Below are 27057 nucleotides of genomic sequence, written 5' to 3'. Positions count from 1 at the left end.
TAAGACAATCTTGTATTTCGAAATATTTGGCATCTTACATTAATAGCTTATGCAACTTTTTCTTGGCACCCAGATCATTATATTGACTCATGCCCATACTCAACTATTTAAACCAAAGAGTACTGTAAGCTTAAATCTTTTGTTTCAGACTCAGTGTTTTAAGGTAAGAGACCTGATATGTCCTTTTCTGCCATCAGGTTAGGTAACATCAGAAATCCAATATTGAAATCAGTTATTTTGTAATGATGTTTAGCCGTACATAGCGATGGAATAACTGTATGTCCTGGATATGGATGTCCAGCGTGGTGTGGCACAGTCCTGCAGAGTCTGTGGGTGGTTGGTGAGGAAGGAGCAGGATGATGAGGATGGATTGTATTAGCTTCTTATGAGTGCACATAAACATAGAAAAAATAGCAATTTATATATTAATTAGAGTTGTTTTGGAGTGTGGTGGGCAGATGTTTGATAGTGTGTGGTCAAGGTGAAAGGTAACTATGATAACTATGGGCGAATGAGTGAGAAAAAGAAGAGCGAATAGGATAAGCTGGGGGAGTGAATTGGAGAATGGACTAAGTGGCAGGAGAGTGTTAAAAAGTATTGACTGTATAGCTTGATAGGTGTGATGACCAGACAGAATGGTTGGAGATGGTGGGTAGATAGATGAGGTAGATACAGAGGTAGAGGAGGTCTTTAATTTTAACACATTTGTTTGTATTAATACATTTTATTATGCATATTTCCTTACAGCTATAGCTGCTTCTATTCAGCCACCACTATTAAATCATGTGGCCATAGAATTACAATCATATTACAGTGTAATTATGATCTATATAGTCTGTATGTGTTATTACTCACCTTCATCCTATAAGGAGGTTTAGCTTTGACTTCTCCCTCTCTAGTATGCACCATCCTGTGTTACTTTCAATCGTTATAACCACACAATTTCATGTTATTTCCAATTATTATAACTAATGTTCTCACTACAAAGAAATTTTAGATTCAGTCCCTCCCTCTCTGGTCAACACAAAAATTTTTTTAAATCAATTCTCTGGTCAACACAATTTTTTAAACAATTTTTGAGTTTATCTTAACCAATGTAATCAAAGCATGTTCTTTTATGAGTCATATATATGTTATTTTAATGTTCTGTCTTTGGTCATTCATGAGATCTGTTTGTATTTGAGTATGGTGTACACAGCACTCTAGTTCTAGTGAGTCTGCTATACCTCAATATGCAATCTTATGGTTTAAACACACATATTACCTTCTCTCGATAATCTATACTATTGGACCAATTTAACTCCCTTCCTGTTTATTAACGTTATCCATCTTTGCCGTTTGTTTCATAATTTTATCCACTGCTGCTGTTGTTGTTTTTTTGTTTTTTTGCTTTATGTTTATTTTTTCTTATCATTTATCCCTCTCTGTGTGTTGTGGTCTTTTTCTGCAACACATGATTATGTACTGGTGGTGTATCAGTGCATTTATTTACTTTATCATCCAATCAGCATTTTATGCATCAATTAACGGCTCCCAGGAACTCCTCTATTTAACAGCGCATTACTCTCTGCTCAATTACCCTTGAAGAAGTCTCCGTTTGAGATGAAACGCGTTGGGTCACCTTTTTGACTCATTCCGGCATCCGTAGATAGGAAGTGACTCTGCGCTCCACTGTGGAACGCATCTCACCCGCGGATTCCGGCGTACACGATCCGACGTTTGCAACCAGCCTGCCTGTTCTGGAGTTCCATCCTGAAGGAGATCATTGGACCTTGATTCTCATTCATCCAGCAACGCTTCCACGCCGTTTTACCAACACTAGCGTGAGTTTGGTGGTGCACACTCTGGTCATCACTTCATCTTCCACTTTTTATTGCTCACATGTTTTTCTGTTTATATTTCAGTTAGCGTTTCATGCTGTGCATGATTCACTGTAGTTGATCGTTATGGCCAATATTGGGTCTTATTAAACTGTTTTTAGTTAACCCCCCCTGGTCACATGAGTTTGTTCAGTCAGCAAGTTGTATTCCTTACTACAATATCACTGTGTATCAATCATAACACATATCACCAGCTGATATTACCCTCTTTTTTCTTCTTTTCTTTTTTTCTTTTTTTCTTCTTTTCTCCTTTTCACTCTCCAATTTTCTTCCCCCCTCTCCCTCATTCCCTTTTTTTTCCTTCTTCTTTTTGAGGTATATCCCAACAAACGTGGACATGTGTGGATTTCCGGATTGATCCCTATTTGGTTTACACTCCATTGACAGCAACTTCCATATCCTACTAGTGTTCCTCAGAGACATTGTGTGTTTTTTTGTGGACTCATAGAGCCAAGGATTTTATGCTCTTTTTTGGTTTTTTTCTCTATTCAGATCATTTTGCAGTTCACTCTATGGTATGCATTGATACACCACCTTTAACCATACAGATTTCACACCGTTTTTTTGAGACCCTAAACGTTAGCTAAGCAAAGACTAGCTTTCGCTTCCCCAGCGTTGGTCTCCCTGAACAATGAAACAAGCAAGGTTTTATACATTACACTCCTCCCACAGCCCTAGCTTGATGGGCTGGTGGTACACCCAACTTCCCTTTAAGAGGAAACTCCCATCAGTGGTTCTGTTTGCCCTGACACACCCTGTCTGTTTGCTGTGGGGAAGAACATTTCAAACTATGTAGGCTAAACTAAACTTTAAACCATAGTTGCTAACTCTCCCGGAATGTCCGGGAGACTCCTGAAATCCGTGTAGGTCTCCTGGACTCCCGGGATAGCAGGCAAGTATCCTGGAATATCCTGGATATATTGGAATTTACTTGCCAAAATGATGCGATTCGCGGTGAATCGTGTTATTTTGGGCTCACTTACTGAGACAAAATGACGTTTTCATCGCGGGGGTGGGGCCAACATGACGCAATTGACCGTGACCCGCACCCTCCCGCCCTCCTGCCACACCCCCTGCCCGGGATCTCCCGGAATTCACTTTTCATAGGTTGGCAAGTATGCTTTAAACTATTATTTTTCACACATAGGTCTTTATATTTAAACTACGTGCATTGCTGCTTGTATGTTTTCTCTGCATTTTGCCAACTAAATGCCGCCCCTTTGTTACAATAGATTATTGCAGTCTTAGGCAGTATAGAGAAGAGATTAAGCCATGTAGTATATTGCAGGAATGTATACATATAGTACAGTGTTATGTAGTCCCAGTATATTTATACTGCAGGATAAACAGTATATAGATTACAGAGTATAGATAGAATGTATATAGTACAGTGCAGATTGTATAGTTACAATACATAAATATACATATATAGCAGGTTTAGATTGTAGGTTAGCCTAAACACAGTGTATATTGCAGGGTTAGATGTAGGCTAGTATAAACAGTATATATTGCAGGCTAGAGAAAATAATATAGATTGCAGGCTATTATAGTATACAGATTATAGGCGAGATAGATAAGCTAGATATATTTAATGTATATGTAATGTAGATATAGTGCCTGGGTCATTAAGTAGAGCAAAGCATAAAAAGGATTAAATTTGCACCTTGGCAAAACCATGTTGCATTGGAGGGTTGGTAAATTTAATATGTGGGGGCAGATTTATAGTTGGGAGTAGGGCATGTCCTAGATCAACTTTAAATGTCAGTGTCCAAATAAAGCTATCAAGTATTTGTGTGCTACATGAAAAAACAGCCAGTATTTTCTTTATGTGCAAAATAATAAACTAATTTGCAGCCCATGTATTTTTCCATGGTTTGTGTAGGAGCAAACTTACTCCTTTTTTAGGTTTGCTCTCCTTAATGACTCAGGCCCATAGTGTGTATATAATATGTAGAATGTAGATATAATGTCGATATAGTAGGTAGGAGATATAGTATATACATTTTGCAGAGTGCGCAGGGTAGCGCGGCCATGAGTCAGGAGCCAGGTACGTTTTCTGTAGTGAGGTCCGGAGAAGTGTGCATGTGTGTGATCATACTGGCTTGGGGGCTTTTTAAAGCTCACAAAGCCCGCACGTTCCTGGCCCCCTGAAGAACTGCATTACGCATCTCTTAGATATGAACCGGCAGGAAGCCAGTTCATATTCTGTACTGCGTAAGCGCAGATTGCTGGGGGCATTACTGGCCATGGAATCTGTTACTGCGCATGTGTCGATCAGCGCATACACAGAGTGAATAACAATGTGGCAGCCATTACAGGGATTCCCTCAGGAATTCTCTATAGCCCCGTCGCCCCGTGATGACATCATCACGGGGGAACGTGTCAAGGAGTGATCGCTCATTCACAACTATATATATATATTTTTTATACATTTCAGGTCTGTTCGTATGTAAACATTGATATATACTTTTAATAAGAGTGGTATATATTCGGTTTTTAGAATTCCCCCTTAGACAGTCTTCACAAGCAGTCATTATATACATTTGTATTTAATGTTTTAATTCATTATAAATAAAGATAATATGAACTTTTATATAAATAACTACCTATTTACACGGATCTAATATTACTTTAACAGTTATGTTCTAAACTTTTTTATTATCATCTCTCAGAATTATTATAATTTTTATATATTTATTATAACCATTAGACCAGTGACGGGCAACCTCTCCCTCATCGAGGGCCACTCAAACTTCCAAGTGGCCTCACAGAGGTAGGAGGGAGAGCAAACTGCATTCCTGTCTCCTCCGTTCTGCAGTGTGATCTCCCTGCGTTGTGCAGAAGAGGTCACATTAGACGGAGGTCAGCTGCCTCTGGTCCTACTTTTTCTCTGCTTTATCAAATACTTTAGACTTTTTACCACAGCCTGTGGAAGACAGTCCTCATCTTATGACTCCTGATCGAGCAGGTGTTTGGTCCATGTAGTGAGAGTGAGCAATCACAAAACTCTCCAACAGGTATACAGTACTTGAAGCCATAGCACCTGTGGTGGTGAATTGCTGTGTATATTTACCTGCTGGATCTACTCAACTGATAGTGCTGGGGATGCTTTGAACATTCAGCCTAAAACATTTCTTATTATGTTATTTATGGTAATTTATTTGCATATAATATGCAAGGGTAGCTGATGGTTATATGATGGCTTGAAATGATTGGCAATCACAAAGTACTCCGATCAGAGTTTCCATCAGTGAAGCGTAGAAACGCGTTAACTAATTTGTATGAGACAGCACACTTTAATATGTGAAAGCTACTTTGGTTATATTTTGTTATGAACAAAACCAAACTTTTTATCCTGGAGAAATGAAGACATCCAGCCCATGAGAGTGATGAGAAAAGACTACCATCCTTTTTTCACTGCTTTAGAGTAAATTATAGATGAGATATTGATCGTTCCTATGCTCACACCACATTTCCACTAAAGTATAAAATCTGTTTTCTCTAGTTTCCCCTAAAGGATTGGAACTGTGTGTTCCTTATAGACCTTTTATACCGATCCAACATTTGTCTTTATATAAAGCAAATATGTCAGTGTAGGACCTGCATAAAATGAGGTAACCTTGATACTGAGATGCAGGCTTTAACATTTTGATCAAAATATGAACCAGTGGGATTAACAAAGTTCATGATTGTTTCTTCTCTGATTTGTCTTAATAAACCTGTGTATTGCTCTTCATAGCAGCTAACATGCATAATGTGTACTGTTTGTGTTACATTTATTAGTCATTTTCTTAAAAAGTATAATGATTTAATATCTAATATCTATTCTAGTGGTTTCTGTGATGGCATATGTTAGGATAAGAGCATAAATCTGATGTGATAAAATAGAATATTGAATGTCAGGGCCCAAATAAAACATTGCATTGATACCTAAATGAACCTGATTTTCAACTCAGATAAATGTTTGACCAAAGGTTTTTACGAAGGAAATAATTAGCCAAGTAGGAGGAAATTAGGTTGAGGAGAACTGCTTAAGATATGCAGATCACAGACATCCATTGTTTTGATCATGTATTCCACTTCCTAATTGACTTCCTTTCCATAGGTAGTGTAAACACAACAAACCACTAAATGTACATGACAGAGCCATATGCCTAGGTGAGCTCATCATCATCAACATTTATTAATATAGCGCCAGCAAATTCCGTAGCGCTTTACAATTGGGAACAAACATTAATAAGACAATACTGGGTAATACATACAGACAGAGAGGTAAGAAAACCTTGCTCGCAAGCTTACAATCTATAGGACAATGTGAGTTTGAAACACAAGGGCATGTGCTACATCATATTGCACAATGGACCAGCTAGGTGTTATCCTTGTAGACAAAAATAGCATTGAAGACTGCCTATAAAGATATGTACAAATATGAGCTTCAAAGAAAAATGTCTTCATAGAGCATATTTTGGGGAATCCAGGTGGCACTCCATACTGAAGAGCAGAAATCACACCAGTGTTGTGAATGACAGGTATGGGTGATATCCGGGAACAGAAAAAAATCACATATCTTTGGATAAGGTATGTCACATTGTCAAAATGTCATCATTTTGAATTTGGTATCAAAAGATGGACAGTCATAGTTGATTTATTATTTATAAAATTGAATCTGTGTAACGCTCCACAGAAAAGTTAGATCACATAATAGAATTGGTTAGTAAATCAGGCAACATGCAAAATGTGATTGAAAAAAGTTTCACAGGCCACAACCCCCTGGGGGTAGAAAGAGGTGTGGAAGTGCCTTTAAAAGGCTGAGACCATGTATAGCAAGGGGTCAGACTTTTTTTAAGAATTCAATTCACATTGATAAGCTGTCCATCTTCCTAGCCAATTTCCCATGGCACAGATTATGCAACTCAAGTAAGTGCTATTCTGAATTTAACCCCTTTTATTTTAAACTATTTTGCTTGTGTATGCCAATCTATTAATTGTTTATTAATTATTTTTTATATCTGTATGCCCTGTACTTTTGTATATAAAATCTATAATTTAATATGTTGCGTCCTTGATACTCTAACGAATCCATTAGCCTGTTAAGAAGAAAATAGCTCAGCCAAGTTAAATCTTTGAATGTCAGTGTGTGATTTGCTGATACATTTGATTAGCAAGCTGTGTGTGCTTGTATTTACATTTGTGTAACAGTCTGGAGGTGTGAAGAGTTAACCCTTTGCTTGCTGGTGTGAGTCTTGCTAGTCTGTGGATAGCTAGAAGCCTTGTGTGCCAGTCTGGGACATTATATTGGGTTGTTATTGCCCGTATTCAATAGGTGGTGGGAAACCTGAAGTGTGTGAGGTGTGAGCGCTGATTGCTGGCGATTCAGTAGATCTATATCCTGTGTGATAGGTAAAGAGAGACTGCGGGCTGGAATCGTGTGACTTAATACAGCAAATCACCCAAAAGTGACAGCAGCTGAAAGCGTGTTTGTGACAGCATACTATATTTAAATTAGTGCTTTTTTAACATTGGACAATTAAATTAAGGTGGACTTATTTAGCGTGTTTATTTGGTATATATTTCATATACATTGTATTGTTAATCTCTAGTACAATATATTTCATTCAAATTTGTTGCTAGGAATTTAGGTGTAATTAACAGAACTAACCACAAACATAACAAGGGATAAGGTTACTTTTGGTTGAGTGACTTCTTCATCTGAGCCAAGGTTTAACGCCTGATACTCCTCTCAGCATCCTGTACTTTCCAGTGGTGTCACTAACAACATGAAAATGATTGTATGATCTCTGTTGACAGGATGGATTTCTACTCACTATCCACAGTACTCCTGGTGATTTTCATCACCTGCTTGTTGGCTAAATACACAAGGATGATGTTGGAAAAAGCCAAACTTCCCCCTGGACCAACACCTCTCCCCATCATTGGAACTCTATACAAGTTGAACTTAAACAATATTGTGAATTCACTAATGGAGGTGAGATAGTGACATATCCAACTGGAGGAGAAGTAACATGTTCTATAATTGCCCTTCGTAAAAAATGATGGACACAGCAACGTTATATAATGACAAATGGCAAATATGCTGTAACCTATGACAACCAGTCAGACATATTGTTTAAATTAGTCTAATGTGCACAAATCTTGTCAGAGCTTATATCTGATTCACTGCTAGATGTTACGGGACTTGTCTGTTACTTGCACTGTTATAAAGAAATCACTTTTAACATTAATTTAAGCAGATACATTTTAACTATTATTTCAGCTATCTACATAAAGTAAGACTTCCTAAAACAGAACATATTCACATGCCCCTTCTATAAAAATTGTATTTTACCCCCTTCCTAAAAAGTGATTTAACACTTACTGGTCCTTATCCTGCCTCGTGCAGCAATTGAGTGTACTGTTATAGAGTCAGGTGTCCCAGATATTACCAATTTGGCTCACCAGGTTTTAACACTGAACATTTACATTTGACAGTCATCTCCTTTAATAGCATAGATAAAACAGACATTCAGAGCCACACCTCCATCTTACAAACAGCCTTTTAAATCTTATACCCCAGATAGCACCACAGCAGTGGCCTCTGGACTTCAAGTATACCCCTATAGTGCAACCACTTCTGGCAAGATGGGCTAGAGTCCAAAAGCCCTCCACTGTAACAAAAATGCATTAGAAACTTTAAAACAGTAGATATTTACTCCAAGAACAAAAATATTTCAATTCCTTCTTTAGGAATTGTAGGGGCATTATGCAAATTAACCACATCATATTGTATTTAACAATTTATTTTGTACTCCTAGTTACATCAAATCTATGGAGACATATTTACTATATATGAAGGGAATCGTCCTTGTGTTGTGCTGTGTGGATATAAAGCTATAAAGGAGACTCTGATTGACAAGGCTGAAGAATTCAGTGGTCGAGCTTATTTCCCTGTATTCTATGACTATTCCAAGGGTGATGGTAAGTACATTATCCAGTAGCACAAGTAGGGAATGTAGAATTATCTTCAGTCTTTGTGTCTTTCTCCATATCCAGACCATCTTGTCTTGTTTCATGTGCAGGATCTTCTCGGGTGGTTTAGCAGGAGATAGTTCTTCATAGATAGTTCTTCACTGACCTTCTGGTTGAATTTTTTTGGCCAATAACACAGCAAGGAAAATTCTCAGACCTAGGATGCCCATCTGAATTTAAGTAATGATTAGCCTAAATAAGGAAATTGGGCTCATAAGCTGTCACAATACTGCACTCACCTGAACCTACATGATGTGTGAGTGACAATGGGTTAAACAAAAACAACCACCTGGTCTACTTAAAAATGATTGTACTCTACTTGCCTATCCTACACACTGACTTTTTTTTTGCTAAGAACTAACACTCTTAATCAGGAGGCCTTCAGTTCTCCCAATCTATTACAATATACTTTCATCAGAGTTATTATAAACCAAATTATCTCCTCTGCTCATTTGTAGCATTCTAATACCAAGCTATGTCTGAAATGTGAATTCTTAAGAACACAGAGGCATGAACTTATTAAGTGTAATTTAATATGGAAAATAAATCCACGATGCTTAAAATGAAAAACAATTAGCAAAATGATATACAAAGGTATAATACAATAGTTTCCTATAAAATTAAAAGGAATAAATAGAAAACAGTACACTCACGAATGATCAACTTTCTATTTGCTGGGGGACCATGAGTTCAATGGAACACTTCTCAATAAGACATTGACTCCCAAAAGTGAACAAAACTGTTAGATTTATGGGATATTTTAAATATTCTTGAGGTGCCCACAGCACCCCTTCCTGTGATGTCTTAACTAGAAAGTCTGTGTAAATGCAAATAATTTTTTTATGATCTCTTTTCATACACCACTCAAGTCAGGTTTATTACGATTTTTTTAGGAAAAGAACCTACCTTCTGACCACAGAATGGTCAGAAGGTTGTTATAAGGGTTTCTTTACACTGGCCTAAATGTTCTACACAGATGATATTACCTCCACACAACAGGTCATAAGTGTCCCTGCATTTAAATACCAGACATGACTCCTGAAAGATGAAATTTGAGAAAATATGAAATTTTCCTGTGTCCTTATGTCTCTTCATTCAAATGTATCCCTGCTATTCAGCCTCCTGTCAACAGATGTCCTGAGATATCAAAGAACCACAAAGAATATGAAAGATCTGTTTTTGGATATATTTGAGGGTATTGATGTAACCTTAAATAGATGTTCCAAGTGGATTTACCTTTTGTGACCTGTGCCATAAATTGTTATTGGGCACTCACCTGTAGCTACACCTCTGGATAACTCTATCCATAAATACCTCATATGTAGAGCAGGAGAATTTAGGAACAATCAAAGAGATGAAGTGATTTAGTCTCCTCCTTTCAGGTTTTAACACATGGCTGGACACAGATAGCCTGATTCATCAAGGCACGCATACTGAGCACAACGTGCGTTTGTTTTAAAGCGCACATAAATCGGCCCTGAAAATGTTCTTAATGTCTACTGAACATAAAATACATTTTTACATTTGTTCCTGATTGCAAACATATGCATTCAAGACTGTTGTAAAAGGACCTGTATTTACGCCATAATTGGGCACGCTATCTTCTTCTATTTCTGGATATGCTCGTTACATTACCAAACGCATTTATAATTTCCTTATATGACACGCCTACTTCAGACCTTTAAACCTAATTATAAATTCATAACCACAACGCAGATAAATATGTATGAAATCTTTATTGTACAATAATGTAATAATATAATTTTGATAACATAATCTTACACATGGTACATATAATAGATGGCATTCTGTGTGTAGGTACAATATCTTATTGATTTATTGCTAATTATGCATGTGTGTGTATGTGCATGTGACTGTGTGTATGTATCTCAGACCATAATGAAACTTCTTCTTACAATGCAAAGCCACCATCCAAATGGCTGACTTGCCATGCTTTGTTACCAACTCATGTTGGCTCACAAGGCCTCACTTACTAACAATGTAAAGTGAGCAGCAGGCCCTTAACTCATTACAAGCAGTATTAGCCAGCCCACCACAAATATCTCTCTATTCAGCAGTTACCACACAATGTCCACTAACATTTCTTGTCTAACAGGGGAGGGGGATATCTACAAACTTCCCAGCAACATTCAAAGAAGTATTTTCATCTTGTCACACATGTGTTTAACTAGTAGCCATTACACACATAGGGTGGAGGGGATGAGAGCACAGACCAGCCAGACAACTTACCAAATACAGTCAGTATTAAAATCAACAACCAGAACTTCAATATATATTTACAGTGTTACACAATACAGTATGAATCTTTATCTGGTAGATATTCACAGAGAAGCCACACTATAGCTACATCAAATACAATACTATTCAAGTATGAGGTCTATTGTATTTGAACAATCAAACTCCTAAGGTATTACTAATTTCAAACACTTAAACTGCATCACTTCTTAAGCACACTAACATTTACTACAATAACAACATCTAATTCTATGACTCTCCCGTGCAACTTCACTTTCTATACTTACAGTGTTACCCTACACAAAACCCTTCTTAAAAGATACACCACATGGTCTGTGACTTTATAACAAAGTTTACAACACAGTCTATTGTAGCTCCTATAGTCTATAGATAAACCATTTAAAGCACTAACAATACACAGTGTACATTTTACTCATTTTTAAGTCTATTACTCATATTCACAATGTTAGCAGAGCCCTATTAAAGAGCTCATATATACTTTACTATTTTTCAATCCAAACAGGGAGAGAAATCCTTGGTGTGTGTCTGCATAATCAGTCTGATTGTGTGTTCAGAAGGTAATTACAAAACTTCTGTGGGATGGGCTGATGCATCTGATCGGAGGCCAATTGTTTTGATATGTAAATGTACCTTGCCTCACAGTTCTCTTCAGACAAAAGCTATGTACTTTGATATAGTGGGAGAAGAGAGACGATAGTTATTTAAGGAAGGAAAATGATATATATATATATATATATATATATATATATACAAGTTAACCCGTGCATTATACTCATGCATTCTAGTCAAATCAGGCTACTTAAGGTGTTAAAAAGGTTCTTGTCATGCATTTGGGCCTAGCCCAGGCCTCCTCAGGGGAAGAGCGTTACTTCCCGACGCAAGCGCCCTTTTTTAACGTGGTTTTGTCCACATGTCACCACCTCATCATTTTTCTCCATCACCTCATCCTTCATCTTCATCGCCACATCCTTCATCAAGCTACTTAAGGTGTTAAAAACTTTCCACTGTCACCCCCGGCAACCACCTACCACTCCCAACTGTCACTTCTCCTTCAAGAAATATATAGGTCAGTGTATAACTCTGCCCAGCAGGTGGCGCTGCAGCTTGGTTTTTTTTTCCACACACGCCACTAGGCATTTATATAGTAGATATATATATATATATATATATATATATAAATATATATATCTTCTTCAACTTTCAACACTGCTGATCAGAACTTAGATTTGCCCTTTTGCTGGAGAAAGAGATACAACAGAAAAACAAGTAACTTTGAGATGCCCAGAGCTTTTTTCGGATGTGACTGGGGCCACTTGAGTTTGGCACACCCTTATAGTACAGTGACTACAGTCATACGCCCCTCGCCGCCCCACCTCCTTTGCTTACGAAGATGGAGTGAACATGGCTGAGTTTACTGCCGTCTGGTTCAGTTCTGGACATACGCCATGAGTGATTTTGTGTACAATATGGTCAAAATCGGCAGATACATGCGTTGATGAGTCAGGCCACACCAAGCTAATACTATGAATTAAATCACAAACACATGTTTCTAGTTTTATATGACTAGTAATTAGCTGCATATTATTTAAGCATATGGGACATGAGCTGGACATTAATCCTTAGTTTTATCTTGAGTAAGGTTACACAAGATTGATTAAAAAGTTTGAATACAATACTCATTAACCACATAGTTCCAATTAATTTTCCGATACATCTACACTGATGGCTACAAAAAATATAGTGTATTTTAAGCAAAAATAGATCCTGGTTACCAAGTCACTATAATATGGTATCTTATTCATGGATTGTCCTATCATTTTTGTGACTGGATCACTTATAAGTAACTTATGGTATAAATGTATTTAAAGGAAATAGCGTTGGGTGCTTATTTATATAATTGCAAATGCACTTATTTTTTATATTGTGTAAATTTTGGTAAGGGATTTTTTTTTCTGAGATCAGGGAAGAAACTTGTTTGTTTTAACCTTGCTAGAGGAAATGCACTTATATCTGAGGTATGTTTGATTTCTGATAAGCATTTATTTGAGGAAGCCTGTGTGTAGTTTTTAGAGGATGTCCTCATTAAGGCTAATTAAGTCTATTCAATGTGAGTGACCAACACTTGAACACACCACAGGATGTTGTTACTGTGATGTCTGAGTGGCTTTTGTTAAGGGTGTTAGAACCTGTCTGAATAATGTAAACATCGCATGATGTAGGATATCACAGTTAAGTGTAAGTTTTGTTAAGTATAAATTGCATTTAAAATCTAAGAACATCCTGAGATCTGATGGAAATCTGTGGAGATCAGTTTAATGTTTAAAGTAACTTGTGGTAGATGCAGGATTAGAGTACATCCTGATGTTAATGTTTGAATGAAATATTGCAGTCTGTGCGGAGCCTTCTCTGATCAGGGGGTTTGCTTATCCCCTGCCAAGACTAGTCTCTAAAACGGAATAAAAAGAGAGCCCTTGTACATTGAAATGTATCATTCTGATGTTCCATCTGTCCTGACCACTGATACCTTTAATCAGTGGAGCTGTCTTTGTCAGAACACTTGAACTAAATAAACATCACTCTGCTTCAAGACCCTGCTTGACAACTTCTTCAATATTGCTGTACTCCTGTGACCTACAGATTAGACCCTAAATCTAATCCAACCGCCGTCTGTTCTGAAGTTTGGACCCAGCTCCTACTACCCCCGCTCTGCCCGTTACCCAGCAGCTCTGGCCAGTGTTATAGGCCAGGTAGGATCCATCCACAGCACCCTAATTTATAGTAAGCGGTAAGGTGTAGCCAGCCCAGGTGTACCAGCACGGGAGTACACTAGCAGCGACAGTTACCCAGAAGGAACGTGGTTCTGGATGCCATAAAAGAGTCCAGTGGTGGCAGCAGGCTCCTCTTACTGCGACAGGAGGGGCGTATTCAGAATAACAAAATGAGATGGTGGCAAAGTAAGCCCAGCCAGTTCCCAACAAAAACAGACAGAGTGGCATAGGCAGTCCATTCTGTTACAATTGTATTTCTCTTTTTCACTGTTTTCAAAACTTTGCCACTACTTTGTGGCTCCTCAGACTCATGTGATACCCATGTTGGGGCCTTTTGGTCACTTTACTAGTACTTAACAAAGTCCAGTCAGCAGCCTGTTATTCTATTTTGAAAGCACATGCCGATGAACACATATATACAGAGAGTACTGTATAACATTAGTTGTTTATGCAGTTCAAGTAATTGACCATTATTAAAGAAAGGTGCTACAGGATTTGGTGAAATATTGCAAACTGATTGAACAAAGATGACTTGCAGTTTCTGCCAGCAGTTGGATATACAAATTGTTTATACAAAAAGGATAATTTAGTGGAGGTTGGCTTCTTGACAGTATGTAATAAAGGCATTCAACCCAGTGTTTTGGTCACAGACATCCAAAATTATTATAACTTCAGTAAAGAATACATTCTTCTCTACAACATGCATACCAATGGACAACATCCATGCAACTAACTGTAAATTAAACTTTTATAATTGGCAAGCTTCCGGATTCCTAGGATTTGAAAGTTGGAAGGGGGAAGGGTAGGGGCGTATTCACATAGGCAATGTATAGAAAGGGCATGCTGAGGTCGAGTGCACGCATATTCATCCAATTCAAGCTTTGGGAGTCTCTGAGGGACAAGATTTTTAGCTGTATCACTTGTACCAGAAACAGGGCAGGTGTAACAGCTGACTGATAGTGATGGCAGATGCGTATGTATGCCAGAACATGTGCTTGCAAGTAATAAACTGTAAAAATGCATTTTATGTACAGTATGCATTAAGACCATCCTGAAATATATATATATTTCATGTAGAAATGCAAGCTTTTTTAATATGTATTTTTCTATGATTTTAGTTTAAGGAGGTGTTAATGTATGTAATATTTGTTTTCCTCATGCAGTCTAAAGGGACTTTATATTGTACATATACATTGTTTGTATCCTGCAGTGTCTTCTGTCTGTGAGCATACGGCGAGTTCCATATAACCAGAGCGTACTTACATGCAATTTCCGTTTGATTTTAGAAATGGAGATTGCATTCAATTTGCATTCATCATCATCATCATCATTTATTTATATAGCGCCAACATATTCTGTAGCGCTTTACAATTGGGGACAAACATAATAAACTAATAAACAAACTGGGTAAAACAGACAAAGAGGTGAGAAGGCCCTGCTCGCAAGCTTACATTCCAAGATGAATGAGTCCCAATAACTCTTACCGCCTTACTCCATACAGATTGGCCTTCCCATGCTCTGTAATTCCTGTGGGTCTATGTGTGTAAATCTGTATCATTATTTCACTATACATTTTTGTTTAACAAAAAGTAAACAAACTTGTGTATTGTCTAATATCTTTATAGTCTAGAGCAGTTGGCACAATACCCGATAAATATTTCACTGTTTTATTTTATTCTGCAGACTTGGCGTTCAGTAATGGTGAGAAGTGGAAGGAGCTGAGGCATTTTTCCCAGTTAACACTGACTAATTTTGGGATGGGGAAACGTAGCATTGAGGAGCGGATAAAGGAGGAGGCAGAATATGTGATTGAGTTGCTGAGAAAAACGAATGGTAATGTAACTGAACACTGAAGGGGGCTACTTAATGGAAATCATATACTAATAAGGTGTGATAATGATGGTCACTAGTCCTCATAATGAGATATGTTATATCTTAATTAAATGTAAAATATAACTTTTAGAAACAAATTGAATGTATGAGCTTTATTTCATAAGAGTGCTATTAGCACACAATCTTCTTAAACCAGTTTAACAGAAGCTTCCTATTTCTATTCTGTGTCTAGCCCCATCCAATTCAAAAATGCTCAAATATGAACAGGTAAAAGTCAGCTGACTGTTGCACTCCGTGGGCTAAAAATGGCTGACCTGTGGCACACGGAACTTTAACAATGGTTTTGCTGAGGTACTCTGTGGAAACTCACAGAGATGTTAATGAAAGCTACGACAATGAGACAGTTCTGGGACTTCCTCTACTAGAGATTCCCACTAATTCATTATACCAACCAATACAGGTGTGGCTTACCACAACATATTGACGCCAGTTCTGAATGCCCCACTACCTATCGGACAATATTATTACTTTCAGAATAGCTGTGTAACCCCATTGTGTTATGTGTGATATTAGTGTAGTAGTGTAACAGTGCACAGGTGTGTCCTGTATTTTGTGTCACCAGTTTGCACTGTAGAATCTACTGCCTCAGGGCACCTTTGGCTATTTCAGACTCTGTTTCACTGCGTTATATGGAAAGCTAATTGGAAAAAGAGGTCCTTGCAAATGCAAGTTTGAAAGAAGTGGAACTTTGGATAGCGTCAACATAGTTCGCAGCAAGGTGGCATAATTATGGCCACCAGACTATCTCCCATTAAAATCCACATGTTAAAATTCCACAATGTGTTGTTGTTATTCCCCGGGAGATGAGGATCATCCATTGGGAAAATCACACACTCTACTTGGAAATGTTCCCTGCAGCAGCATTATCTCTATCTCTTATGCTCCCTCAATCCAACCACTTGCACTTATTTGGACTTTGCCTCAATATTTATCTTTTTGGTTATTAGTCCCAAACATGTCACCAGTAACATATTCTCACTCAATAGCCTAGGGTTGCTACTTGCACCTTAACATGATTTAGCGGTTTGGGACTTGGAGCATTATCAGGAGTTTTTGGATTTGCTGCTGGGTGGTCTGCAGGTTGTAGCCTTCTGCTCTGCTTCATGGTCTGACAAACTGGTGCCGTATTATTAAGATAGAGGTCAGGATCTGGTACACAGACTATGGAGCACTAACAAAGAAGATGGAAGGCACATCAGGACAAACCAGGTCAGGAACAAGCTAGGAGCCAATCACAGTACAGAATCTGACGCCTGAAGAGGAAGCACAACAATCCAGGTCTGGTACAGAGGGATCAGTCACATGGAGTCACAGGAGTACATGTAAGTGAGCCTAAGACTCTGAATAGTGTTTATATAGGCTATCTAATTCAAACTAGATGAGTTTAGTGATATCAGTGGTCAGATGACCTCAAGTACAAGTTTCCTGATCAACTTCGCACATACTGCAATAGCAGAGCAGGACTGTGTGGGGAGAGGGAAGGATGTGATCCAACAGCCCCTGCCAAAAGGCTGCTGCCTCATTATTTCATTGTAATTGGGAAGAAAGAGTGTGTGAGTGTGGATTACGTATTGACCTACGGAACGTGATTCCTATCGAAGCCTTAGGATGCTGGAAGGATGTGTCCTCTGACACTTACAGCGGCAGAGGACATATGACTGGGTTTGTCAAATATTCTGCAAATGAAAGCGATGAAGGAGGCACAGTCTTGGAGTATTGGGTCTTTTATTCCCATAGAGAAGAGACCCAGGCTAGAGCTTGACCCAAGAGCAGAGAGATAATAAATGCGAATTTTGCTCTTTCAGTAGGGAAATTCTGAGGAAGAAGTTCAAATTGAATGGAACACTGATTCAAAAAACTGTGGCATGTTTTAGGGTCTCCGTCGTACTTGGCAGGAGAGGGAACAAAGTGGAAGCAGGTGTAGGAGCATCCACAGCCACAGAATGTTCGGTTACTGACAGAGGAGAAGGAAGATTAGCCAAAATATTTTGTAGTGCATCTAGTTGAGTAGAGAGGCATTGAAGACATTGCATCAATGAACCTGGGTAGCATCTTGGTGGTCCACTCTGCCCAAGAGATAATGGAGCAGTTCATAATCCATATGGCCTGATCTTACTGTTCATGCTATTGTGGTTTATATCCTACAGCATAGGAATCGAGTTACAGTTAAAGTCCATCAGTGTTTTGGCATTTTGCTTCTATCAAACTAAATAGCTAATGTTACAACAAAAATAAAGTAAAAAATGAATTAATAAAAATACTCCATGTTTATGACTAATAAAATTATACATAAAACGTCTGTCCATGAATTTCTTGGTCTTTTTCCTCTTAATTTATTTACTTTTTTCTACCTGCTGCTTATGTTCTAGGTTCCCCGATAGATCCCAAACATCATTTACACTGCTCTGTGTGTAATGTCATTTGCTCTGTCATGTTTGGGAAAAGGTCCGATTACCAAGATGAAGAATTCCAAAATCTTATCCATTGCCTCCTGGACAGCTTCAGAATCATGAGTAATCCTTGGGGGCTAGTAAGTATTCCCTCAATATCTAAAAGGAAATATTACATTTTTGCAATGTTACAAAGCAATGAGAAAGGCACATAAGATGTTTGGTTGCACAGGGAGAGAAATTAAGTAGCAGAAGGAAGGAAGCAATGCCACTGTATAGGTACTGTCTCATCTAGAATAGTTTGTTCAGTTCTAGAGGTCATATCTCTATTAGGATATAAATAGACTTCTGAATGTACAGGAAAGGGAACTAAAATGGTGCATGGTCTATAGCACAAAACTTACCCAGAAAGACTAGCAGATCTTAATATGTATAGCTTGGAGCAGAGAAGGAAATGGAGGGACTTGATAGAAACTTTCAAATATAATAAGGGTTTTAACAAGGTACATGAGGGAAATGTTCTTGAAAGGTAGAGAAGTATTAGAAAGTGAGGACATGCACTGAAACTGGAGGGAAGTAGGTTCAAAGGAAATTTGAGGAAAAACAACTTCACAGAAAGAATAGTGGATAAGTGGAATAGCCTCCCATCAGAGGTGGTTAAGGCTAATACAGTAGAGCGATTTTAAACTTGGGATAGACATAAGGATATCCTTACAAAAAACTAAATATCAAATAGTGTTTGAGGTTACCATAAGTTAAAAAATCGCCAGACTAGATGGGAGAAATGGTTCTTATCTGCTGTCAAATTCTATGTTTCTATGACTCAGTTTATCTAAAATGTATTGCTTTCTGTCTTGTTCTCTCAGATGTACAATGTCTACCCAGGGTTTATGAAGTACATACCAGGACCTCATAAGCAACTGATGAAGAATTATACATTTATAACAGACCTTATCCTCAAAAGAGTGGATAACAATATCAAGTCTTTGGACAGTAATAACCCCAGGGATTTTATAGACTGTTTCCTGATCAAAATGAAGAAGGTACCAACATCCTGTTTATAGATGTCACTCCACACAACCTCTTCAACCTCATTACAATTACCATACCAACATTAACCATTGGAGCACATGTCTTAACCCCAGTATGATACATGTTTTTAAAACTTGGATTTTATACTTTAAAACCTCACTGACTACAAATTTGAAAACATACTGAGAAAAAAGCTGTGTGATGATTATGGAATTGTGTGTAGCTAGAATTGTGCAATTGAATTGAGCACCTCACTAAGAATGTATTACCCATAATCCACTGAGACTAGACTGAAAATGAGATCACCAGGTGGTCAGGATGTGGGTCCATCCATATGTAGGGAGGTGTCAGTTTTCCCTGCTATCACTTAGAGCATGTAGCACCAAGAAAAAGATCAGTCATCTGGTAATGTAGCATTAACTCCATATTCTAAGGGATTCGGTACGATATGGCAACAATGAAAATGTTGCCACAGTTAAAATGTTGACATTGTGACTGTCGATAGGTTGCAATGTCAAGAATCACAATGTTGACAGAAGGTATTAAATTTAAAGTGTCAATGTCGGCACTAACAAATAAAAAATTAACAATCCCCCACCCGACCCCACCGGCACTAGCAATAAATAATAAAACAACTCCCCCTGTTGCCGGCACTACATAATAAAAAAATAAATAAACAACCCCCCCGACCCCCCCCCCCCCCCCCCCGCCCGGCACTGCCCAATAAAATAAATATCAGTTGCCCCCCTTCTCTGCTGGCTCCACATGAACATGGCGATTTCTGACAAGCTCACAACCCCATCTCCCTAGGGAATCCAGCTCCATGCTGACCAGCATGGGGCTGGTTTGTAATTATGGTTGCGGGACCCCACGCTACGGGTTCCCCTGCTATAGTGCTACCAACACTATAGTAGGGTTGGCAGAGCCTAATGCTGGTACTAGCAAAATCGGGGGCCCCCACACGTTTTGCCCACTGACTTTGCTAGTACCAGCCAGATTGGCAGCACCAGTTTAAGCTGTTTGGGGAAGGGGGAGGCGCTTTATATTTATTGCCGTCTGTCGACAATATGATAGTCAACATTACAACCTGTCGACAGTGATAATTTAACTGTGGTGACATACTGAACATGTCGCCATTATGAATGTCAACATTTTAACTGTGTCAATAAAGTGATTGTCGACAGTATGTTGTCGCCATTCTGAATGGTGGCATTTTCATATTCGCCATTTCAACTACAACCCCTTTCTAAGAGTAATGCATTTTTTCACTTTGAGTTGAACGTTTCTCAGTTTAGAGTTGAACGTTTTACTGTATCACAAATGTACGCATAACATTTTATGCAACGTGTTGTGGCATGACTTTTATTTTCCGCTACATGTATCGTAACATACTTGCAGCTGAACATACTGCAGCTGTATCAAAATATGCTTTAAGCTTATCTTGATACAACTGCATGCTGGATAGAACAGTCATCATCATCAACTTTAATGATGTTGACTGATAATTAAGACATAACATTTCTTCCTAGTAGAGCTGCAACGATACAATGAAATTCATTCCTAACCCATATGGGGTCTATACACGAATAGCCAATCAGAGCAGTTTTTCCATGCTCCAAAAAATCTGCTTACATGAACTTACAATGTAAGAAATGTGGGAACAGTTTATATATATGTTAGCAGAATAACAATTGTAGCTGGTTGTGGAGAAAATGTGTGTGGCCACTGTATTATCAACCACCAATATTAAAACAAAATATTGGCGCTGGGCATTTCTGTGTAGCTACTGATGGTGTGGAACATTTAGAATGAGGAGAGACAGTGAAAGGTGAAACATGAAATCCTAACTTGTGAGTTTTCCTAATGTTTTACACTATGTAAAATCAGGCCCTTGGTGTTAATATCTTTTAGCAGTGCTGACTGATGTAGGCCACGTACAGTAAGGCCATATTCACGCCGATGCAGCCAATTCAAGTCCTGCCTTTGCCGTAAGGCTTGTTTCCAGCCATATCTTTTACACCATCTACAGGATGAGTATAAATGCCGGCTTATAGTGATGAACGACATAGATATTACACGTATGCCTCCACATTTAGAAAAGATTAAATTATATTTTATAATTATTTTTTTCAGTTATTATACCTCTGACAGTTGTTATTTTAATATATGATAAGATAAAAAAAATTATATGTTCTGTCTCTTCTTTGTATCCTCACTTTTTCCCGAAATCCAAATTCCTACTTCAGGAAGAAAAAGAAAGTGCCACCTACTATCATCATAATACCTTGGTGATGAGTATCATGATGTTGCTATTTGCTGCAACTGAATCAGTGAGCAATACACTGTGTTACATCTTCTTACTTCTCATGAAACATCCCAATGTAGCAGGTAAGTGCCAGGTCTAGGACAGGCAATTACATAGATTTCTTCATACAAACAGTGTCTATTTCATTTTCAAAGGATTTTCCATAAAATAATGAGTGTCTTGAAAGATTGTTATGTAATATTCTGTCTCCACAGAGAAGGTCTACAATGAGATAGACAATGTCATTGGTCATCGTCCTCCGAATTACGAGGACAGACTTATGATGCCTTATACTGAAGCTTTTCTACATGAGGTTCAGAGATTTGCTGATGTAGCTCCACTGAGTCTTCCCCATGAGCTGACAAAGGACACCCAGATCCGTAACTATACATTCCGTAAGGTAAAAATTATTTTGGATAGTTGAATGATGAAAATTAAACAATAAAACACGCTTAAAAAATATTGATATTCCCCATTTTCTCCACACCACCAGGGAACAGTCTTCCTCACATTACTGACAAGTGTTCACTATGACAAGACCCAGTTCAACAACCCAAAGAATTTTAACCCAAACAACTTTCTGGATGAAGATGGGAAGTTTAAGAAGAATAATGCTCTGATGGCATTTTCAGCAGGTGAGAGTAATCCTTTGTCTGCAGAACTGACTACTTTACTGGAAGGATGGATGGTATGATTGATGTTGAATAGCTTGACATTTCTTGGGTGCAAAATCTGATTCCACAAGTGGTCCATGTTGGGGCGGGAATATAATTTACATAACAAAAATATTTGCATGGAATGTACATTCATGTAAATAGAAACTGGAGATAATCAGGGCTATAGAAATCCCAGTTTTGAGACTATTGGGCCAATATATCAAAGACCAAAAATCCCTATGGTGTCATGCTCATATAACTTCTGAACTCAGGATGCTCAAACCACCAACTGGTATTAGCGCCACTGAACTAGGAGGTGCAGAGCCTAACGTACCCCTGGTGTGCAGCAGGGAGCCCCCGCAAGGAGGTTTGGGCTTAGCTGCAAGAGGTACGCAGGTTGCGGTCCACCTACACAGTTACCAGTGTAGTGATAGAGAATGGTCAGGACGGTCCGAGTCAAACCAAACTGAGACAGGCGGTACAGAAGGAAAATGCACATAGATGTCAAATAGGCCGAGGTCAAAGGTCACAAGAAATCCAGGAGAATAGTCAGCAAGCCGAGGTCACAATGTAGGCAAGGGGCACAAACCAGGAGAAGAGTAAGGGGAAGCTGGGTGAAACCAATATAGGAGCAGGAACAATAACAATGCTGGAGGACAGGAGATCTGATACTCTGGCACCCTAATGGTGCCAGAGCAGGATTTAAATAGAGGCTGCTGCAGAGTGATTGGAAGAGAACAGAAGAGTGTCTCGGAGACCACACGCATGTGCCCGGCGGCAGGGCTGCCAAGAGGAATTCAGGGCCCCGGTACAACAAATTCATTTGGCCCCCCTTATAGTCGAGTAAGCTAAAAAATTGTAAAAATAATAGTATTCACATTTAATAAATAAACCTATTTCCCTTCAAGCAAACAGCCCCAGCAATACCTATTTCCCGCAACCATCACTGCCATTAAATAATTCATAGTCACATTTAATAAATAGACCCCATTCTCCCCAAACTCACCCCCACATTCAATAGCCCCCAAACCACCCAATCTTAAATTAATAATCCCCACTATTAAATTGCCTCACCATCACCCTACAAACAAAATAGCACCAATTAATTAGCCACCACCTACCGCACACACACATTACATTGCCACAAGCCCCTGTGCCATCACACACACATTACTGTGCCCCTTCATCACAACTACACTGTGCCCCTTATGCTCACACTGCGCCCTCAATACTGCTTTCCCCCCTTTTTATTCACTCTGTGCCTCTCTCCCCCTTTTTTTTTTTAACTCTGTGCCTCTCTGCCCCTTTTTTTTATTCTGTGCCTCTTTGCCCTTTTTTTTTTCCTCTGTGCCTCTCTGCCTATTTTTTTTATTCTGTGCCTCTCTGCCCCTTTTTTCCTCTGTGCCTCTCTGCCCCTTCTTTATAGTACTGTCCTCTTCTGTTTTCCTCCCCTTGACTCTCCGTTTCTTTACTTACCTTTTGTTAGGTTCTTTTTTTTCTTTTCTCCTCTTCTCTTCTGTCTTCTCTTCTTTCTTTATGCTGCTTTCTTCATGCTGCGGCGCTCCTCACTGACTGACTGTCGGGCGTGACAGTCAGTCAGTGTGAATGGAGAAGAGAGGAGAGGAGGGACGCGGCGCTGCGATCACGTGAGTATTGATTTTTTATTTTTTATTTTTTTATTTCTTACAGCTCCCCCCACCAATGGACAGTAACCCTCCCCCCGTAGGAAAAAGATAAAAAATAAAAAAATAGAACAAACGCAAGAAAAATAAATAAAAATAAAAATAAAATGAAAAAATAGCAGCGAGGGCCCAGCCCGGGCCCCCTGGCATTGCCTAGCAACAGGCATGAAGCGTCCCTGGCCGTATTCGCGCCCTGGCCGGATCCGTCAGGTGACCGTCCCTGCTTTGTGGAGGCACAGCATGGATGGCGCCTGACATATGGCTGTTGAAAATGTTTTGGTTTGATTTTTTGAATACAAGAGGTTTTCTTCTCTCTCTGCCCTATATAATAGAGTGTTTCTAACATTATTATAATGTTAAAATAAATTAATTATAGTGTATATATTCTAGAGTGGGTGCAGCGTGAAAAAATGTCTTTAACTGGGAATGGGAGCAGGAACTTTAAGATATTTTATAATGGTTTTGGCAAAATACAGACAAACAATATAGAGACTGAAAAAGTGCAGCAACAGTAAAAGAATATTTTGCGAGGAAATTTAGTCTAGACACGGCACTCAAAATAGATTGTAATGGTGGAAGTCTGGTTAGGGGAAGACTAGTAAACAGAGATATCAGGTAGGTAGCTTCTCTTGGCTTGTGAAATATTATTATCTCAGTTTTTGAGAGACTGAGTTTGAGGTAGCGAAAGGATATCCAGGATGAAATGGAAGACAGACATTTAGTAAAGTGGACTGACCAACCAACCGGAGAGGGTAGATACAGTTGGTTATCACCTGCATAGAGATGATACTAAAATCCAAAGAACGTATCTGTTTTCCAAGAGCAATCGTATAGATAGAGAAGAGCAGAGGACCAAGTCATGTGGTACTGCAACTGATGCAGTAAGTGGGGAGAAGTTGCATCCAAAAAAGCAAACACTGAAAGAATCATTTGATGACTAGGATAAGAACCCGAAAAGAACATTGACCTAGAGAATGTAGAATTTGTATGATAAGTGAGGGGTCAACAGTGTCAGAAATCCAGGAGAATAAGAAGCAAGCAATGTCCTTCAGATTTTTCAGGTATCAAATCATTGACCAACTCTGTGGAGTGTTGGGAACGAAAGCCACAACAGATTGTGTAGGGAAATTAAATATGTGAGGAGAATGTATGCAAGTCTCTCATTAAGTCTGGAGTAATATGATAGACAGCTTGGATCAGAATGTATTTTTTCAGAATAGAAGTAAAACATACTTATTAGTTGTAAATAAATAGATATCAGTGTCTCACAGGTGAAATACAAGAGCTGACACTCCAGTCCTTGGGGATAATCTTTCACTCTCAGTTGCTACACTGTCCTCTTTAGCAGCCAAATCAACAAACAGCATTTCACTTCAGTGTTCCTTATCTCTTTGACTAGGCTTAGGGGCATCACAAAAGTTAGACACCTGGGTCTTATCATGGTGCTCAGATTCACTGGCTTCACTGTCTTACTCACTAAAACAATTGACTTGTCAGTTTTGGGCTTTGTGCACTGTTGGTCCCAACATGCCTGTAAATGTACTCAAAACCGTTGCAGATTTGCATGGCTCTCACTAGTCTCCCACTCAGCTCTTGATTTCTTTATTATCAGTGCTCAGCTTAGCATATGTCTGCTTGACTGCTAGGCAAGCTCAAAGCTATGACAATGGGCATAAACTTAAACTCCAATTAGTCATTAGTTAACCATGAACAAACTCCCCAGAGCTTGGTTTGTTTAAGACACCAAACTACTAGAACCTCTCCAACCTCCGTAACTCTTATAGACTCCTACAAGAATCAAGAGGGGCCTTTTTTTAATTTTTCAATATCACTTTTTACTCACAATCTCCTCCCCATGGTAGCTACCACAACTTTTCAACTCTAGGGTTAGCAGTCTTCTAAAGGGTGCTTTCCCCTGGTTACACATATCTAAGGTTCTCCATGAATAAAGTTAGTGTCTAACCAGGCAACAATAAGAAACATTTCTGAATGATAAGAGTATTAGACACCTGTGTATTATTGGGATATCTATGTTTATCATTTTTTCTCCCTCCTTTTCATTTCTTTTCAGGCAAGAGAAGTTGCCCTGGCATGAGCCTGGCGGTTATGGAAATTTTCTTGTTTGTCACCACAATGCTGCAAAACTTTACCATCAAGTCACTGGTCTCCCCCGATGATATCTCCATTGATCCAGTAGGAGTGGGGATTGCACATATCCCTCCCAACTATGAGTTTTGCCTTTTACCACGTTCATGTTCTCAAGAGTAAAAGGATTAAGGAATGATTTTGTATAAATCTGAGAATGTGGTTTGTGTTCAGTTAAGTTTTCTTGACTGCAGGGACTAATAAAGTAATACATTTTCATTTATCTAGGCCAGAGGTGGGCTATACATCATCATCTATTTATATAGCGCCACTAATTCCACAGCGCTGTTGTTAGGATCTGCTTGTATCTCTGTGTGCATATTTCCTTGCAGTACCTGTGATCCTCCAGAGGTGCTGCTGTTTGGCCTTTCCCACTATCAGGGGTTAACTAGCACAGCTAGCTAATCAGCCACACCTGACTTTGTACTATATATGCCTGCCTATACCTTAATCCTCTGCTGGTCATTGAAGTGCCTAGCCTTCTCATGTGTCTTTATTCCTGGATTACCTGCATGTTTCTGGCTACTACTCCGAACTGGTTTCAGTTAAGTTATTTGCTGTATTTCATTATTATTTACCTGTTGTTTTGCAAGATCTGGAAGGCCATTGTTTCATGCAGCCTGAACTGTTTACTGTTTTTTTTGCCTTCCCTGGACTATACTTTTTCTGCAATACAGTTTAAACATTTATATCACGTGCCTGGCTCCATGTCTTTAATTAAGGAATCCCTCCCTGCCCCATTGGAGCTTACAGTCTAAATTCATAAATACTACATAAACAATATAAATTGCCAGAAATGTAACCAATAAATGTATAAATAAACATTAACTAGCAATAGAAGTGAATTTTATTGAAACACTGTAAACATGTTTCATTTGAATAAAGTTGTGTTAAATGACAAAATCTCCAGTATCGTTATGTTTTTAAATAGTATAAGGGGAGCGGATGATAGGTGATGGGAAGGGAAGGGAACAAGAAGGCATTGGAAAGGTAGTATACGACA

The 27057-nt window shown here is 38.7% G+C and overlaps 1 protein-coding gene across 1 annotated transcript; it reads left to right on the top strand.

Annotated features, from left to right (window-relative positions):
* The first annotated feature begins 100 nt into the window (after positions 1–100).
* LOC142102267 (cytochrome P450 2F2-like) lies at positions 101–26312 on the top strand. The gene is made up of 10 exons (XM_075187016.1): positions 101–163; positions 7689–7866; positions 8693–8855; positions 15635–15784; positions 18214–18374; positions 19101–19277; positions 21513–21654; positions 21787–21971; positions 22065–22206; positions 25981–26312. The coding sequence occupies exons 2-10, from the start codon at positions 7690–7692 to the stop codon at positions 26175–26177; spliced, it is 1494 nt and encodes a 497-aa protein (XP_075043117.1). The 5' UTR covers positions 101–163; position 7689; the 3' UTR covers positions 26178–26312.
* The last annotated feature ends 745 nt before the right edge of the window (positions 26313–27057 follow it).

Source organism: Mixophyes fleayi, chromosome 9 (assembly GCF_038048845.1).
Source record: "Mixophyes fleayi isolate aMixFle1 chromosome 9, aMixFle1.hap1, whole genome shotgun sequence".
NCBI lineage: Eukaryota > Metazoa > Chordata > Amphibia > Anura > Limnodynastidae > Mixophyes > Mixophyes fleayi.
The sequence above is the reverse complement of the archived record's forward strand: the minus strand, read 5'-3'. Positions and strand labels throughout refer to the sequence as shown.